At 43.7% G+C, this 18,805-nt stretch overlaps 1 protein-coding gene across 1 annotated transcript in view; it reads left to right on the top strand.

Moving 5' to 3' along the window:
• The first annotated feature begins 1,315 nt into the window (after positions 1-1,315).
• LOC114067202 (clusterin-associated protein 1-like) overlaps positions 1,316-18,805 on the top strand; it is a 47,445-nt gene continuing 29,955 nt past the window's right edge. The window contains exons 1-8 of the mRNA XM_027902490.1: positions 1,316-1,337; positions 1,816-1,927; positions 3,053-3,137; positions 5,920-6,099; positions 6,517-6,612; positions 16,226-16,309; positions 18,119-18,252; positions 18,642-18,783. Coding sequence (XP_027758291.1) covers positions 1,316-1,337; positions 1,816-1,927; positions 3,053-3,137; positions 5,920-6,099; positions 6,517-6,612; positions 16,226-16,309; positions 18,119-18,252; positions 18,642-18,783 — 855 coding nt within the window. The remainder of the gene's footprint in view (positions 1,338-1,815; positions 1,928-3,052; positions 3,138-5,919; positions 6,100-6,516; positions 6,613-16,225; positions 16,310-18,118; positions 18,253-18,641; positions 18,784-18,805) is intronic.

Raw genomic sequence — 18,805 nt, 5'->3', positions numbered from 1 at the left:
ACCCTGTCAGGAAGAGCTGCAGGTGCTTCATGCAGTGTTCCTGCAGAGCCCCGTGGTCACAGCTGCTGCTCCTCTGTCCATCTGACAGCACCGCTGTCAGCACAGAAGCTGTCAAGCTGTTCTTATTCACCAGCACCAGCATGAAAACTGCTCTGGCTCGTGTCTGTAGGGGCAGTCTGAGAGCCCTGAAGAAGCGTGTTCTGGAGCTGCTGACGGGAGTTGTGGGTAAGGGCTGAGAGGTCACAAAAGGCCGTGCTGGTTGGCCTTAGGATGTTGTTTTCTGTGGGTATTTCTGCCCACCATCAACAGCACTGCTTCTGTGTGTCTCTTGGAGAACCCCAGCGATGCTCCTGCCCCTTCCCTGGTGGGCCAGGGTCGTGCAAGTACCTTCTGGGTGACTCTACCACTCCCCTGAGCAGCCTATTTCAATATCTAATCACCCTTTCTGGGAAGAAATGTCTTCTAATGGCCAACCTAAATCTCCCCTGGCACAGCTTAAGACTGTGTCTTCTTGCCCTTTCTCTTGCCTGAGAGAAGAGGTTGACCCCCACCTGGCTATCCCCTCCTGGCACAATATAGACAAAAGATAATTTGAGGAAGTAGTCAATAAAATATTTCCAATATTGAGATTTCCGGTTCCTCCTATAAAAATATACGTGTATATTTTAATGGACTTTAATTCTAAAGAATTTGAAGGGTTCTGGGTCAAGGATGAGGTTAGAGCAGCACTCAGCCTGAGTGTTGGCATGAGCAAAGCCAGACACTGAGGGGCTGGAGCGTGTGCAGGGAAGGGAACGGAGCTGGGAAGGGGCTGGAGCAGCAGGAGCAGCTGAGGGAGCTGGGGGGGCTCAGCCTGGAGAAAAGGAGGCTCAGGGGGGACCTTCTGGCTCTGCAATCCCTGACAGGAGGGGGGAGCCGGGGGAAGTCAGGCTCTGATTCCAGGGAACAAGGGACAGGACAAGAGGAATCAGCCCAAGTTGTGCCGGGGGAGGTTCGGTTTGGCCATCAGGGGGAATTCCTTCCCAGAAAAGGGTGATGAGATATTGGAATGCGCTGCCGGGGGAGGTGGTGGAGTCCTCGTCCCCGGCGGTCCTGAAGGAAAGACTGGAGATGGGCTGGTTGCCACGGTGGCGATGGGGGCCGCAGGTGGGAATCGATGACGCTCAGAAGGCAGGGAGCAATTTTTCCCCCCTTAAAAAAAAAATAATTCCGGGATTGCGGGAGGCCGAGCCGAGCGGCGCTCTCCGCTCTCCGCTCCCCGCGGGGTTTGGCCCCTCCGCGCCGCCGTAGCTCGTTCGTTGCCACAGAGACCGCGATGTCGTTCCGCGACCTCCGCAGTGAGAGCGGCCGGGGGGGCCGGGCCGGGCCGGGGAACCCCCTCCACGGCCCCCAGAGAGCTCCTCTGGGCCGCACACCGAGCTGCCGGCGGGAGGGAGGGCCGCGGTGCCCCGGGGGGGCTGAGCATGCCCTGGGGAGGGGGAAGAAGGGGAGGGGGAGCACAGCCCTGCACTGAGGGACCCCCCCCTGCACTGAGGGACCCTCCCCTAGCCCGTCGCTTAAAGCGTGTTTTATAAAGAGAAGCAGTTCAGCATCGTTTCAGCCCAGTGAATCTCGTTAAAAAACTCACCTTCTCGCCCATGCGTGTTTTTTATTGAAATTACATTGTTTATTTTAACGATTCAGGTTTATTTTTTAACGGTGCTTCCCTCGGGGCGGATCTCGTGCTAACCAGAGCAGCGTGCTGTGGGAGGTGGAGCCCTTGGCAAAGCCCCTGTCTGATGTTTAAGAGGGAATCCCTTGCTTGTTTTTTTTCAGATTTTACTGAGATGATGAGGGCGCTGGGGTATCCCCGACTCATCTCCATGGAGAATTTCCACACCCCAAACTTCATGCTTGTGTCAGAAGTGCTTCTGTGGCTGGTGAAAAGGTGGGTGGTGAGGCCAGCAGGTGCTGTGGGTGATGCTGGGATGTGGAGGGTGGGCTTGGAGCTGATGGCGTGGTGTGAAATACAATGATATTTAGTCATTCTTTGAGCTTTGCTCTTCTAAATACCAGGTAGAAATGTGGTAGTTAGCAGGTTTTTAGTTTAATTGTAGAGCCTGGAGTAGAAAATCCAATGACTCAGTGCTGGCAGAGGGTTCAGCCAGAAAGTGGGAGCACTGATTCAAAATTATTTGTGTGTCTCTCATTTATTCTTCAGATTCCATCACCATCCTGCCCATGCCTGACCCTTGTACCCAACAGGGTAACCTGTAGTGAGAACTTCCCAAAATACAGCCACTTCTTGCCTTTTTCCTACAGCTGTTGGTTCAGCCCAGTGTTGTCCCACATCCACAACATGTTTAAAAGAAATAAAATTACTCCATTCTAACCTACGACTGTCCGCTTGCAGTTTTACAGCCACTTAACCTATTGACAGACTTTGGCTAAATATTTCTGAATCTTGACATGTTAATCAAATTACACTTTGTTTTTTCTCTCCCACTATTTTTTTTAAGCTCCTCATAAAGTAGAATATTGCAATTGAAAACACAACCCTTTGCTGATTGGTGTTTCTTGGCCTGAATTCGTCCTACTCATTAGTGTCCATTAAGTTTAATTAGCAAGCTGTTAGAAATTTGCTGAATGCTGTTATAACAAAACAGGGAAATATTTAGAACCATTGAAAATTACTTGCATTAAGTTACCTAAACAGTCTTTAAAATTCTGGTGTTGCACTGAGGGGCCAAATGCTGAATTTACTTTTATTCCTCCCTCGTTCCTTCCTCGCTGGTTACTTCCAGAAGTTCCTGCCTTTCACTGGTGGCCCTTTTAAAGCATTTTACAGTCTTTCAGTTTGCTTCTTTGTAAGTTTTGTTTGTAAGTTTTTGCAGTTTGTACACACACCCACCTTGTGCACCCCTGGGCCCCTGTTCTGCAGCAGCAACTAAACATTTATTTACCAGTCTTGTCCGTGCTTGTTCTGTTTGATTTTTGCCTCACAAGTGAACCAGCCTCGTTAATGTTGCACGTGGATTTCTTGTCGGGATCTGCCCCCCCCTTCTTCCTGCAGGTATGAACCTCAGACTGATATTCCTGCTGATGTGGAGACAGAACAAGACCGGGTTTTCTTCATTAAGGCCGTGGCTCAGTTCATGGTAAGTCTGCTCAGGAACAGCCTGAAATCCTAAAAATATGAATATCTGAAATCCTGGTTCCATGTCAGCTTTCTCGCTTAACCCTTTACAGTTTCCCTGCAAAGCCAGAAAAATATCCTTCTCTCTTGATAGTTATAAAAAGCTAGCAGAAAATAGGAAATGTCTTGAAGCCATTTAAATTGTTTTAGAAGAGATCCCATCGTATTTATTGCTAACTTTGGGTGCCTGATTCTTTTTTTGTGCTTGAATAGTCCTAACCTCTGACATCTTCATTAGGATATAGAGTCATATATCTGGTATATGTTTGGTGTGAGCCTTCTCATGAATCAAGGCACATGTTTTTCTCAGCTCAAACCTCTTATCCATGAGTATACTTGAATTGGGCCATCAAATTTTTTCGTTTCGTAGAATAAAATAACGTTGTTCCTCATATAATCCATGTTATTGTGGTGCAGCGTGAGCCTTTGCTGTTATCACACGCTTAGATAACATTCTTCATTATGTAAAAAGAACTTAACTGGGCTTGCAGGTGGCTCTGGAAGCAATGGAAGTCTTTATGCTAATACCAGAGATTCATTATAATACTTAGATTTTTTAAAAAATATAGTAAGATTACATTGTGACCACATTTTCCTTCTTATTTGTGAAGAGCATGCACCATAAATTCTCTTAATTCTTAATTTTGTTGTATTCAGAGCATGGTACATTCCTGTATATATTAGAATGCATTTTTGAGGCCTGGAGCACCATCACACCTATTTTGTTTGGAATTACAGCAAAATCCAAGTCAGGCATGTTTGAAAAGGGACAAGTGTGGATGCAGAAATAACGTTATGTGTACATCTGCCTTTTAATAGCTGATTTAATGCAAGAAATCCCAAGGGTTTTGGAGAATTACATATTATGGTTCAGAAAATAAAACTAATGGAAATTCCTTTAATCACGCTACACTCAGTTACTCCTACAAGCTAATGTGAAGGTTATTGTAGATTTTCAGCATTTTCAGGTTGAGAAAAGCTTTTAAACACTTCTTCACTAATTCACTGCCCATGGAATCCACAGTTATCTTCCCCAGGAGTTAATAGCTTTATGCATCTCTAGGCAGATGTGAGATTTGATGGAGACAGATTTGTCTGAGAAGAGAACATCAGGAGAGATTCATCATCATGAAATACAACTGCAGCTTTGCTCTCCTTTACTGATCAAGCCCCAAAGAGCTGTTAATTTTCCACACAGGTTATGTATTGCTCTCTGTTCATGGTGGGAATTTACCAAATGTCTCCCTTGCAGACCCAAAAGTGTCTGCAGGGTTGCCTTAGGTGGGTTTTTAATCATTTCCCCACCTGGAGCTGCCTTAGTTAGTAGGGCTCAATGCTTGGCTCCTGCTCAAACCCCCTTGGATCCAAATCTGGAGTAGAGTGCAACAAAAAGCCACTGGTGAGTTTATCTCATGGAAATCCATTCATGAAAACATACTTAGCATACTTAGATTTTTTTGCAAGAGTCAAAATTTGGCTCTCTGATAATAATAAAACAGCTTGTAAAGTCAGGCAGAATTCTGGCTGTTGATGCCATTCTTGCTGTATATTTATATTTTCTATTGCATTTTAATAATCTGATCATCAGAATAAGTAGAGGTGAATTTTCATTATCCTTTCAAACTAGAGCTGTTGTAAAATAGGTGAGTGTTTCAAGCTCTCCAAATACGAAGTTACCAGCAGTGCCATTGGGCTGGTCTGAAAAATATATGTACTTGTCCATGTATTTTTTTTCTCTTTTTAAAGTAATGTTTGAGTGAAAAGCCACTTTTTTTCCTCTTACCAAACATTGATTTTTCTGTCTTGGGAGAGCTGAATTTAGAGCGGAGCTGAAATCAGAATTTCTGCCTTTAACAACACCCTTTATGATTCAGGGCATCAGTTATGTTTGCCTAGGGGATGTTTCATAGAGTATGTCAACTTAATGACACATTTCTCTTAAAATTTAATACCTGTTCTTTCTGCCATTAGTTTTTTAGACTTCTCCTACTGAAAGGGAAGGGAGTTGAACATTTTTGAGTTATGCCATCAGGAAGACTCCCTGAAAGTTTAATCTGAAATTTGTGTTGGCTTCATGGGACTGTTCATTTATGATACAAACCTGTCAGGAATTTCAAGAGCAACATTTGTGTCCTTTCTGTGACAGATGCTCTTTTTTCCCCTTTATTATTCTGAAGTATAAAAAAAATAAGATTATGACTTCTATTGTTCTTTTCCATACTGGCCTGTCTGTACTTTTCAGAGATGGAAGGCAAGGGAATAAAATTACTAATGTCATAGCAGGGAAAAATTTTGAGAGGAGCAATAAAATATTTTACAGGTGCTGCTGGAAGAGAAGACAGTTAAATTAGGATAATTGATCTTATTCTTGCAACTCATTAAGGGTGAAATTTACCTCTCTACAGCATCATCACAAGACCTGGGCAGCACTTACTTTCCACTTAAACTCAATTTGAGTTTAAGTGGTGCACAGTTTTTTTTACTTATCTTAGCGCAGGGAAGAAATAACGGATAGTTGGAGGTTTTTCTGCAAATGTTCTGACGTGCAGAAAGGGCACAGCTTTCAGAAAAAGATCTTCCAGAAAGATCAGGTTTATGCTGAGGCCAACTGGTGTGTCCAACCAGGAGGGTTGATTTCTGCATGTCAAAGCACGATGACCCTGAAAAGAGCTTTGCAGCGAGGAGGTAAACGAGGATTTTGTTCTTGTGAATGATGATTTCATTCTTTCTCCCCCCAAAAAAAGGCTACCAAAGCTCACATCAAGCTGAACACTAAGAAGCTGTACCAGGCAGATGGGTACGCAGTGAAGGAGCTGCTGAAGGTCACCTCTGTGCTCTACGGGGCCATGAACACCAAGGGAGTGGAGCGTGCAGACCTCAGAGAGGAGGACTATGGCAAGTTCAAGTTGGATCTGGGCTCAAAAGTAAGGACAACTTGGACTCCCGTTCTGGGCAGGGCAAAACAAACCCATTTTCTAGCTGAAAGCTTAAATGGAGAATGTTCTGGAAGGGAGTAGGTGTGGTTTTAACTCAGGCTTTCGGTGGTTGAGGTTTTGTGATTTTACGATTTGTTTTAATCCCAGTGCATTCTCAATCAGAAGCATGATACAATGCAGAAGTGGCACAGAATTTACCCTCTTTGGTTTCCACCGCTGTTGAAATCACAGAAATGCTGGGTTAGGCCAGAACAAAGAGTATTTTCTCCCTACTAACCTTGTTGCGACAAGAGGAGCTTGCAAAACGCCGGCTGAAAGTTAATTTTGCCCATGTTAAATGTTGTGGGTTTTCTTTGGGATGCTGGGAATTCTCTTGCTATCCAGTGCTTGTTGCTGTGTTCCCAGATTGCTGACCTGAAGGCAGCCAGACAGCTGGCTTCTGAAATCACCTCCAAAGGGGCAGTTCTCTATGACTTACTGGGCAAAGAAGTGGAACTCAGGGTAAGTACAGGCTGGAGAGGGGGGAGAAACTTGGGTTCACTGAGTGCTGCGAAGGAAAAGGGAAAAATAAAATCAGAACTTCTTAATGGCTGCATCTGGCACGAATATTTAGTGAGTTTGGAGGAATGGCTCTGACAGTTTGCATTCCCTTCCCACTCATGTTCATGCCTGGATTGCAGGGAGCCTGAGAGAAGGGTTTGGCATTTTCTCTTCAGCAGGAAACTGAAATACTCTCTGTTGAACTGTTTGGAAATACTAACTTGTAGTGGTGGGGAGGGATGTATCCACGAAGATAAATGATTAATGCCCTTAGTTTCCCGAGGGTAAGACTCATTATTTCCACTTCAGTCAGTAGCTGAAGGGCTGCAGGGTACAAGTTCTTCAGCTTAGCTGTGAAATCACAACCTGTTGCACGAAGTGAGGGAAGTGTCCTGAAACACTGCCAGTAAATCTTGCATTGTTTTCTTCGATGCTCTTATCTGCAGTGCTGGGAGGTTATTCATTTTCTGAAAATGGACATTTAGAGGAGGGAAAGCCTGCACGTTCTGGGTCAGATTTGCAGTATCTGAGCTGCAGGAAGTGCCCCCTTTAGAGCTGTAAACTGTGAGCCTCCACTATTAATGCTCCCAGATCCTTGTCTAACAGAGTGCAAGTGTTTCAGAGGGTGGGTGATAACACTGGGAAGATTAATCCATGGAACACTGCCTTTTCTGCTGGATCTGTACATCAGCATGGTAATGCCACAGCGTGAAGGACATTAATATTTCAAAAGACAGAAATGATAAGCCAGTTTAATTCAATGTACACAATTATCACAGAGCTGTTAATCAGTTACTTCTCATCTTGTATTCTTTACTCAATTCTTTAATTTTCACACAAATGCTAGATGATGTGTTAATAACTTTTTTGTTCTGGGTGTCCCTGTAACTCCACTCCAACTCAACTATAGGTCAGTATAGGGCATAATTTTTTAAAAAATACTCAAGCACCGGTTTGGAATTGGGCATTGTTCAGCCACTTTAAATCACAGCTTTTAGGAGACTGACTTAAGAACTGGGCCCTAGAAAAGGGACAGGCACAAGTGCATGTGCTTGAAAGGATGGGATAAAAAATCAGGAGGTGAGAAAGTCCATTAATAAATCTTCAGTGGAAGACTCTTTGAAGGTGCCCTTTCTGAAAGGGTGGTATTTCTTACAGCAGCAAGCACGTGTTTCTTGTGGGACAATGGCTGAGTGCACAAGACAGGAACAACTGATCCTGTCCAGGTTTGACAGATAGGACTTGTCCTTAAGAAATCCTGTCCTGGGAGGGATGACCTTTGCTTCCATGTCATTAGCTCTGAGTGTATCTCCTGAAGGTGATGTTGGCAGCGTGGTGAGAACCTCCAGAGAGCCTTTCGTGCTCTGTTTCTTGTGATTTGTGGCTGGTTCCAGCCTTCTTCAGTGATTTGTTAAACCTGAAGGGCCCACTTGGGGCTGGTGTGGTAAATGTCAGGTTTGCTACATAAGCTGTGTGACAAATTTGGGACTTGAGCCTGGAAAAAAGCCAGCAATTTTCAGGCAAAAAGCCACGATGCTGCAGTAACCAGTTTTTCAGTGGAATTTTTCCAGTTTTCCTTCTTTGATTATGAGTCCCCAACTCTGCCTTTCACTTAAAGGATGAAATTTGTTCCTCCCAGCAGAGGCTCAGAGATGATTGCTGCTGTTTTCTTCCCCCACCGTTGGGCCTGGGGTTCTTGTCACGGAGCCAGCGCTGAGGGCAATAAGGAATGGCCCTTCCACATCTCCCACCTCCTCCCTGGATCCTTCAGAGGGTTGCTGAGGTGCTCAGAGGATCTCAGGGATCTTCTGCCTGCCCTTCCCACCTGCTTCCAGGTGGGCTAGTAGGAGAATTGCAGTTAATTCTGGCTTTGTGTAGAGAATTAGGGCTTCGTTGGTAAGATCAAATTAATTAATCTAAGGTTGCTTTGGCTCTTTTTTAATGTGCAGGTTGTTGATTTCCACTGGTTCTTTTGGTTTGACACTGCGTGGCTAATTAATGCTCCCAGTAAATGGCACTGGCAGAGGGTTTGTGCTATTCAAGGGGGTCAGAAGAGTGTGGTTTGTTTTTTCATTCCATTTTATCTCCTGGCACCTCTTTGCATGGGCTAAAATGCATCAACAGCTGTGACAGAGTTTAAATGAGTTTGAAAACATTTGGGGGGGTTTTATGTTCCCCAAACCTCTTTTTTCTTTCTTTTCCCAATCCATTCATTTCCAGATATTTAAATGAAGGCTCTTCCTACAGAGGCTTGCACAGGCTGATGGTGCATCTTGTTTCTATCCTAAGTGAAGATGGCTTCATTTTCCAGGAACTTTGAAGGAAATGCCAGCGTTTGGCACTAATGGGTTGTCTAGGTCTGTTTGCATAGTCTGAGCAGCTTTTGGGGAAAGATGATTGGGGGAAAGTGAAGTAAAACTCATAATTTCCTTTAGAAAGGTTGAGTCTAATTTGTACCACAACCTTTACCTTCTCTGTTGGAGTGTTTTTGCACATAATTCGTGTAGGAACTGTGTAGAAAAAGGTTTATACATTAAATAAATTTCATTGCTTCAAGTCATGAGACACTTTTTTGAAAATAGATTACTTTCTGAATGAAAACAAATTTCAGCTGGAGAAGAGTTTAAGGGAATGGATGCATTAGATGTATTGGAGATAGACAGTGCTGTAAATGTATGTGCATATTTTGGGGGAAGAGTTGAAGTCTGTATTTGTTTTCCTGGAAATGTGGTTCTCTGCCTTTCTGATGCCTTTGCAGATACATTATTCCCTGACTGAATAGGTAGTTCTTCTGTAAATGGAAACTGCTTCCAAAGTTAATCTGTAGTGTAAGAGAAGAACATTTAATCAAGGACAGAGGGAGAAACAAAACCTGCAGGTTTTTTTCTGAATTCAGACTATGATGCTAAATTTTTGGGGAAAACAAACAGCAAATTAAACCCCAAAATTACAGTCCTCTCATCAGATGAAAATCACAATATAATTGTTGAATTCCATGGGAGCTGTGAAGGGGCACAATGAAGATTATTGGTGTCCTGTGGCACTGCTGTGCTGGGAACACGGAATTTTTATTTTAAAATGCATGAAAACCTTACCTTTGGAAGGTAACTTTCACTTTCCAGTCTTGCTGGTCCAGGTTTTGGAGCACAGAAATTGCAGGTTGGATTTTTAAGGGATAGTGGAGCTGATGAGTGAGATCCTCACATGAAAAGCAAATTCCATGCATGGAAAAATATGGTTTTGTCTTCCTTGTTTCCTTTCCTGCCGGGGCAATTTCTCTGCATTGCTTTGCTGTGTAACCCTAATTTTCAGAATATTTCCATCTGGCTTTGGAAGAGTAACTAGGCATGTTGAGTTCTGGTTTTGTGTAATATGTGTTCTGCTTTTTTTTTTTTAGATGAGGAAGGTAGAGGTTGATTTGGATTTTGAGGTGGGGATGGGAAATTTTGTTTGGATTTCTTTCTCTGTCTTCCTCCACTGTGCTAAATGAATGAAGATAATAAGTTGAAGTTGAAAATAGTCTGTGATTAAGGCTGCCAAGCCCAAAATCAAGGAAAGCAGCAACAGAATTAATGGCAGTGCTTGGGCAAAATGCAGCACTGCTTCCCTGTGGATTCACTGTGGGTTTTGGGACCTGCACGTGGGCAAAGATGCTGAAAAAGCCAGTGGTCCTCTATATCCTAAAAAAATGGCAAAGTGGGGGAAATGGCCAGATTAATCTCTCTAGGGGGAAGGAGGGGTGATGAGGCGATCCCAATAATTCCTTAACTCCAAAAAAAACCCACCAGTGAGCCCTTTCAAGGTGCTCCTGAGTTACCCTCCATTGGACATCCCAAAGTGAATATTCATGGCTGTTTCTAACCCTGGCCTGACTCTTGAGTTTCTGACCTTCTCGAGGTTGTTTGCATTTTACTTACTTAGTTCTAAGCCCTGTAAAACTGAAGAAAAATGAGAATAATCCTTTTTTTTTTTTTTTAAGGTGTGTAGCTTGTGCTGAAGAGGAGCAATGCAGAGGGTTTGTTTTCTAAAGCTCCTCTTGGCACTTGAACAAACTGTTTCTTCTCTGTAAATAAAGTCATTTCCGAATTTTGCAGGTTAAAGCTTTTTAACAGCCAGATAAAGTGCTTGCCAGTCTCTGGAGGATGGATTTTGGAAGGGAGGACAGGGCACTGCTCCGAGGGTTGTTTTTATGGATGCCACAGCTTGTTCCAAAGCTGATGCAAGTGACTCCACTCAGGAAACACTGGAATGAAGCTCCTGGGAGAGCCAAAGGCATTGAGGTCCAGCAGTTACAGCCCAGAGAGTTGTCACTGAGGGCATTTAACTTGGATCCCTTTATCCCCAGCTTTCGGTTTAAAGAGCCCTTTTTCCTCCCTGCCTTCCACTCCCACTCAGGGCAGAGGGGGGTGTGATTGGAGGGGTGGCTGCACTTTCCCAGCCCTTCGGAATGGAACTGCAAGAGGATTATTTTATTTGGAATGTTGGAAGCGTTTTTGCCATCTGCCAAATGTCACTTCTGGGAGCCCGAGGCTGCCTGGGGGGAGGCTGATAAATTAATTTCTCTCGTTCCCTGGGCTTTGGTTAGGAAACTGCCACGGGTAGGATTTCTAGTGGGAAATTTGTATCTCAGAATTGCCACAACTCTGGAGAATTACCTGGTTTACTTCAACATTTTTGAACTGTCCTGCTTCTATAACCCAAACCTAACCTATCAGTTGGAGGAGTAGGGCTTGTTGGAAAGTGGGAGGGCCAAAATTAACCCTTGCAGCTCTAACATAAAATTGGATTAATGCTCTCCTATAGATGGCTTTGTCCATAACCATGGTTGTGTGCTACATGGATAGAACATTTGTGGGTGTATTTTATGTAAGAAATGGGTTTGTATGAACTTCCAGGAGTATTTAGCTTGAAGATGTGGCATCAGCTGTAAACTGATGGGTGGCACATTTCTCCTGGTGGGTTGGGGACCAGTTGTGTCTGTGCATTGGTAGTTGGAAGATCTGAATTCTTATAGCTCAGTTCTAGACTGTTTTAAAAAGCCATTCGAGTTTGGCAGGGAAGAAAATCCCATCTGCACCATCTTTTATATTTCACAGCATTTGTCAAAACCTGTGTGAGCCTGCAAGAAGTTCCACTTAATTTTAAGCTAAATCAGGAGCGCTGTCTTGTGAATATCTGGTGAGGTTTGGGGTGTTCATTATTGCTATTCATGAGACACAAAAGTACAACCTTGTCAAAATTTTAATTACAGAAGAGGAAAATGTGCTGACTTAAATATAAGGACAATGATTTTAGGTATTTTTAGCTATTTAAAATGCCTTTTTTCCTGCCCAAAGTGACCCAGCTGTTATTTCTGTCGCTGCAAACACAGCCTGGTCCAGTGGAAGGTGTGGGTTGGAGCGAGATGGGCTTTGAGTTCCCCTCCAACCCAAACCACTCTGTGATTCTGTGGTTCCATGAGAACAACAGCCACTCCACTCACTGCTGGTTGGGCTTTCCTGGGAATAGAATCCCAAATTATATGGCAGTGCTTGCTGAGGGAAAAGTTCACCCTCTCTCTTTGGGGGACAGTTCTTGCTGCCACCTTTGCTGCAGCTTTCTGTGATGTCTTTGTGTGTCCTTGAGGTCTGAAAGTTGCTCCTGAAAAACACACTCCTTGATGTTGCTTTTTCTTCCTAAGAAAATCGTAACCCTTCCTGAAGTTTTCTTATATAAGGTAAGGAAATTCCATTTCTGATGCTGGTGCAGAAGGATGTGGATAAGAAGGAGAAGCTGGAAGGATTTTTTTGCCTGACTGGGTGTTTTGTTCTCTTGGTGAGAGAGAACAAAACTGTCCTCTTTTTAACTTTAAAAGACCACCAGCAATCTGCCACTGCCCATGCTGCCCGAGGCCATTTCTATCTGTTTTTATTAGGAATTCCACTCACAGGCTTCACTTTTGCTCTTCTGGAAGAGAGGTCTTCATTGTCACCTTCCCATCCTCTGGAGGGGACATCCCAAAGCTGGTTAAGGACCCGTGCAGGGTCTCAATCAGGGTGTCCAAACCCCCAGCTATCCCAATATCTACAAACCATGGCACAAGGAGAGAAAGGATGGGAAAACATGGATGGGAAATGTCTCCATGGATTCCCTCTGAGGACTGCTGAGATGAGCATGAAAACAAGCAGCATAGCCTGGAAGCAGCAGAATTCTCAATTATTGGTACTTTTAAATCTCTTGAGGGGGAAAATGGTGTTTAGAAACCTCTAATGTCCCTCAGAGACGAGTAAATCCTTTACACAGAGGGAGTTTTGAAGGCTTTAGGATCAGTGTAATTTGCTGAAATGGCTGCAGTACAGTATTGCTTTAAGGAAATGTCACTTTTGATGCCCAAACTGGTGCAATCTGTGCAGAACTGGCTTCCTTGTGAACTCCCCACGTCCTGTGGGAATGGCCAGGCTCTGTGTGCTGTGTTGAGCAGTCAGCTGATTTTTGATTAGAAATCTTGCTTTGTAATCAAATTCTCATTTACCAAGAAAACAAAGGGTTTGAGTCTAAACCAAACCAAGAATTTGTATATACTACCAGGTGGCTTTGCCCAAAGGAAGATTCAAAACTTGAGGAATTAGTCTCAGCCTTTCCAGGCAGCATCAAACAGTCCAACCAGGGAGGATAACCAACCCCACCAAATGGTGTCTTTTGTGTGCTTTCATGGATTTTCTTTAATTAGTTCACCACAAATAATGCTCTTACATGCTTCCCTGATTTTTAAGTCAGTATTTATGAGATAAAGCTGTGGCCAAGGAGCTCCTGGACTACTTGGAACAGAAGCTCTGGGAAGTGTTAAACAATCACCTCGTTTTTTCTATATTTCTAATCTCTCCTGAGAACTCTTATTTTTAATGGTTGATTTAAAGGAAACCCCTGGAGTATGATAATGTGTATTCTGGTGAGTACACCTAATTACAAAGAGTACATTAGATGAACGAGGGATAAATTGGGATAAATTCAGAAAATTGGGTTTGCCTTCAAGTAAAGCCTATTTGTATCAACAGATTTAAGCAAGAACAGATGTGCCTTTGTGTAAAGCCAGGCTTTTAAAAAAATCCCAGTTGTCATTTTTTCTGTGTGTTTTGTATTGGGTGGGAGATAACCACTGAGGCTGAGTTGGGCTGAAAGAAAAATATGTTTTATTTGCTCATGCAGGAAGGCAGAGATAGTCACAGTGGTTGTGTTACATTAATTTCATTTAATTTGCTAATGGCTTTACAGTGTTTAAACTGGCCAGCTTTGGTATTTGAGAATTAAGTGCTTTTCCTGATCTTTGTGGGATGTTTATCCAGGCATGTTACTGTGAGCTGCCTTCCTTTTAATCCTCTTCCATGTGGCCAGGTGCAGGGTCCTTCTTGAAAAGAGATATTTAAAATAAAAGTTTTCTCTCTGAGAGTGTTCATAGGATAACAAGAACTGGCCCAGTGAGGGGTACCTGGGGAAGCAGTGACAAACATCCACAAAAACATTTGTTGACAGCTTTGATAGTCACAAAATACATTTTTTTTTCCATTATATTTGCATTTATATATTAGTATTTTTTCCATTATATTGAATATCTTTTCCACTTAAAATTACTACTCCAAAGAGTCAAGGTCAGGTTAATGCTGCTGTTTGTACCAGTGAAGTGGAAAATGTACCTTTGAAGGCAGAGTTTTAGGGGCAAGCTGTGTGTCCAGAGGATTCTCCTCTCTGTCTCTTGTGGTCTGAGGGGGTTAATTGCCCTGACCTTGTGATTTTCCAGTTTAACCCCCATTCCACGGTCTGAAAATACAAATTCCAGCCTTTCCACTGTTCTGCACTGCCCTGACAGCTTTTCCCAAGCAGTTGTGACTGTAGAACTGAAACTTGTTGTAGAAAACAATGTGGATTTTTCCACAAAGACTGTGGTCTGTCCAGGGAACTTCACAGGAAGCTGAGGGAAGGTAGAAGATTAAACTTGCATAAATTATTCCAACTTGAAAAGGGCAGATCCTCACAAGTTTCTCTAAAACCATCAGTCCCCTGCCCTGACCCCCCCCCAGTGCCAGGCCCTGCGTGTGCTCTGGGTTGTTTCGCTGAGGGAACCGTTTGTAATTAAAAAAGGCAATCTTCGCTGTTTCTTTTATCTCTCTTTTTGCAAGTGGGAAGGAAAATGATTCCCTTCTCCTGCTGTGGAGTTGGAGGTGTGTTGGCTCAGTGGCAGAGACCTCCCTGTTGGTGGCAGAACCACGTGCAGGTGGCAAGGGCAGTGTCTGCACCAGGCTGGGCCTGGCAAAGGACTCACAAACAAAGAGGGATTTTGCTGAGCTGCTGAAATGCTGATGTTCCCAGAACAGCTCCTCAGCTCCGTTATTCTTGCCCATCTTCCTCCAAAAACATCTAGCTATGGAATTATTCAAGGCTTTGTATCTTGTTTGTATCTTATTTTCATGCAAATTAACTTTCTGCCTTGGAGTTCATGTTCCTCTGTGGACAGGGGGATGTTCACAAGTACTTTAGTCCGTGTAAGCTGTCACTGCCACTGACAGATGTGACTCCTGTCACTCTCTCCAACATAATATTTCTACTTCTCGTGCCAGGAAAAAAAGCCTTTGTGCAGTATGAGGTTGGATTGCTCAGAGATGAGTAAGCTCAGCACAAAAAGCTGCTTTTTCATGTTTGTTTTTTGGCTGGATGAGCCCCCAGGTTGGGTTCACCCTGCAATTCCTTGGACTTGAGTTGGTGGGGAGGGAGCAGGCTCTGCCCATCCTTAGCTGTGCCATCTGGAGTGTCTGGCATGGATTTAGCAAAATTGTTGTATCTGCTCCCAGAATTCACCCTGGAGTAAGCTGGGTTTGCCTTTTGCAATGTGTATAAAGCATTTTTAGCTTCTATGTCAGGTGTTTTCTAGAGAGATGCTTTCTCCATCTTTATCCACATGTTACCAAATGTTTTTCCAACCTAAGATGGTTCTAAGGACGTTGGGCTGCAAAATTTTCTCTCCTCTTCCCAGTACCAAGCAAGCAATGCAGTTGTTTTTATGTAATGACCAGGTCAGTGTTTAAGACATCACATGTGTCCTCAAAACTGCTGAGAGTGGAAAGGGCTTTTTCCATCCTTTGGGATCTAAAGAAGAATCCCTGGGGTTTTTTTGAGGAGTTTGAACCCCTCGTTTATCTGAACCAGAGAAGCCCAATCATCTGCAGAATACGAATTTCACGTGGGCACAGGAGGCACATGGAATATCCTGATTTCATGGGTTGTGTTGTAAAGGTGAAGGAATCTTTGTGCCCCCCTTCCATACCTTGCTCTACATGCAAAACCGGGGCAGTTGCCAAAAATCTGCCTCCAAGGACACTTGCAGTCAGACAGTAGCACTTAAGCTTATTTTGATAAGATGCCTCAGTTAACTGGCTTTTTCATCATCTCTTGTTCTTTAAATCATCTCAGCTTTGGTGAATAAACACTAAATGCTATCCCATTTATTATGCAGATGATCCCATCGTTGTTGCTTGATCACCCTCAGTTCTGCATCCTACTGCTTTGTGCAGTTGAAATATATTGGTGTGTTTTGATTTCGTAGGAAGCAAGAACAGAATCTATTGCCAGACCTTTGGAGATAAATGAGGCTGAGAAGGTGATGAAAATTGCCATTGACAGTGTTCTGGTAAGCAAAATGATACTTATTTAATTGTAAAATCATAATTTCTCTGCTGCAAGAAGCTCTTTTTCTCAACAGTGAATGAGGTGAGGCACAGTGCTGGCTGTAAGCTGGCAGAAATCACACCTGCAGCACAAAGGGTGAACAAATCCAGCAGCAGCACCTAGGAGATGCTGAGATCCTCTTTGCTGCACTGTCACCCTGTGCAACTGTTGGTTCAATGTGCAGAAACATCCCTTCATCAAACAGCTGCACTTGGGCTCTCCCTTGGGAGGAAACACTTTTTAATCATATTCCCTGCCTCTCTCAGGAGCTTTGCCCCAAAAGCTGTGCAGAAGGGATAAAAATGGCCTAAATCAGCCCAAAAATCTGCATCCCCCCACCTTGTCTGGGCTGTGTGAACTCTGCAGGGTTTGGGCTGCAAGGAGTGACCGTGGTGACCCAAAATGTGCTGATGGCTCTGGAAGCAGGATAGCTGAGCTCAGGGGTAAGAGGAGCTGATCAGTGCCCATCCCTGGCACTGTGCTGATCAGTGCCCATCCCTGGCACTGTGCTGATCAGTGCCCATCCCTGGCACTGTGCTGATCAGTGCTCATCCCTGGCACTGTGCTGATCAGTGCCCATCCCTGGCACTGTGCTGATCAATGCCCATCCCTGACACTGTGCTGATCAGTGCCCTGCCAGGGCATTGTTGTGCTTCTCTCATTTTGGAGGAACTTTCATCTGTCCCAGTTGTGACAGCTCTGTCCTTGCTCCAGTGCTTGGGTTCCTGAATTTCTCTGAACCTTTCGGTGCACTGTGTGAGGAGGGTGGTTAATTAAATCCTAGTGATTACTATCAGTTATTTACCTGCAGACTGTACCCATTCCAAGTGTGGAATTACAAGGAGTGGAGCTGCAGCTTTAAACAGCCAGTGCATAATCAGTAGATATTCCAGGTGATTTATGTTTCTGCTCCTCCTCACAGTCTGTATGAATATTGGGGGTTGTTAACATGCATTTCACATTCTAGCAGTAGTACTGATGAACTAAAAGCTGCACAGTAAACTGATTGGCTTCCAGCAACGGGTACCTCAGCTAATTAATTCTGGCCCACTTAATTAAGTGACCTGTTGGAGCTGAGCAGCAGCAACAGGTGCTGCTGGAATTTCAGCACGTTTGAAGTTCTCTCTCTCACAAGAACACGCTGATTGTACTCAGCTCATCCTCATGAGCTGGAACATTCCCACTTCCCCCTCCTGTAGCACCTGTGTTAATGTTCAGGATGCCTCCCATATTTTGAAGAAACAGATAAAGCAAGATTTAGAAGAGGATGAAGATATTCAGGTAGAGTAAGTTCTTCACAAAAGCGACCTTTACCTTGAAAAAAAAAAAATTACAGAAACCAAAAATTCCCTAAAATAATACCAAGAAATAAATGCATTTCTCATCTGTGTTTATTCAGATAGAATCGTGGAATCATTAAGGTTGGAAAATACATTAATGATTCCATTAAGATAGGTTTCAAAAAGATCTTAATGATTCCGAAAGATAGGCTTCTACCTATCTTTTACTGCTTTTCCAGTGAGAAGGAAAATTAAAGTTAAAGCTGTGGTGTTGTTTTTTTTTTCTTCTTTAAAAATGTCTGAAAAAATTAAGGTATTTTAAATTTCCAAGTATCCACTTAGTTCATTATCCTGGCCACAAAGAGCTTTTTAATTTCCATTGCCTGCTTGAATAAACACAGATGAGATTATACAGAACAACGTTCAGCATCTGAAAGATAATTCTAATTCTTCCAGTGCCAGCCATGGTTCACCATCCTTCTCTTTTTTAGGAACAAGTCCAAAAGACTAAAGACATGTTGAATAACGTGGCTTTGGATGAAGCCAATCTGGAAGCCAAGATTGAAAAGCGAAAATTGGAACTGGAAAGGAGCCAGAAGAGGCTGCAGACTCTACAGAGTGTCCGGTGAGGATTGTGAATTGATTATCTGTTGCATAAATGAATTTTAGTATAAAGGGTGGAACTACTGCAAACAGCCCCTCTGTTCCCACAGGCTTCTACCATTAACCACCAGTTAAAAAATTCATTCTGTATCCCTTGTTGGGATCAGTTGCTCTCATTCTAACAGGACAACAGCCTGACATAAAATCTGTAGTCGCAGAATCACAGGCTGGTTTGGGTTGGAGGGACCTTAAAGCCCATCTCATTCACCCCCAGCCACGGGCAGGGACACCTTCCACCAGCCCAGGTTGCTCCAAGCCCCGTCCAGCCTGGCTTTGAACACTTCCAGGGATGGGGCAGCCACAGCTTCTCTGGGCAGATTTCACTGAGCAGCTTGTGCTTGTTCTCCCCAGTCCTGCTTTTATGGATGAGTACGAGAAGATTGAGGAGCAGCTGCAGAAACAGTACAGCAGTTACCTGGAGAAATTCCGCAATCTGGCCTACATGGAGCAGCTCCTGGATGATCATCGACGGGCAGAGCAAGAGCTGTTTGAGGTAAGGCGGCTCAGAGGTGGTC

This window comes from Empidonax traillii, unplaced genomic scaffold (genome assembly GCF_003031625.1).
Source record: "Empidonax traillii isolate 1590-97213 ecotype Southwest subspecies unplaced genomic scaffold, ASM303162v1 scaffold881:size300156, whole genome shotgun sequence".
NCBI classification, from domain to species: domain Eukaryota; kingdom Metazoa; phylum Chordata; class Aves; order Passeriformes; family Tyrannidae; genus Empidonax; species Empidonax traillii.
The sequence above is the reverse complement of the archived record's forward strand: the minus strand, read 5'-3'. Positions and strand labels throughout refer to the sequence as shown.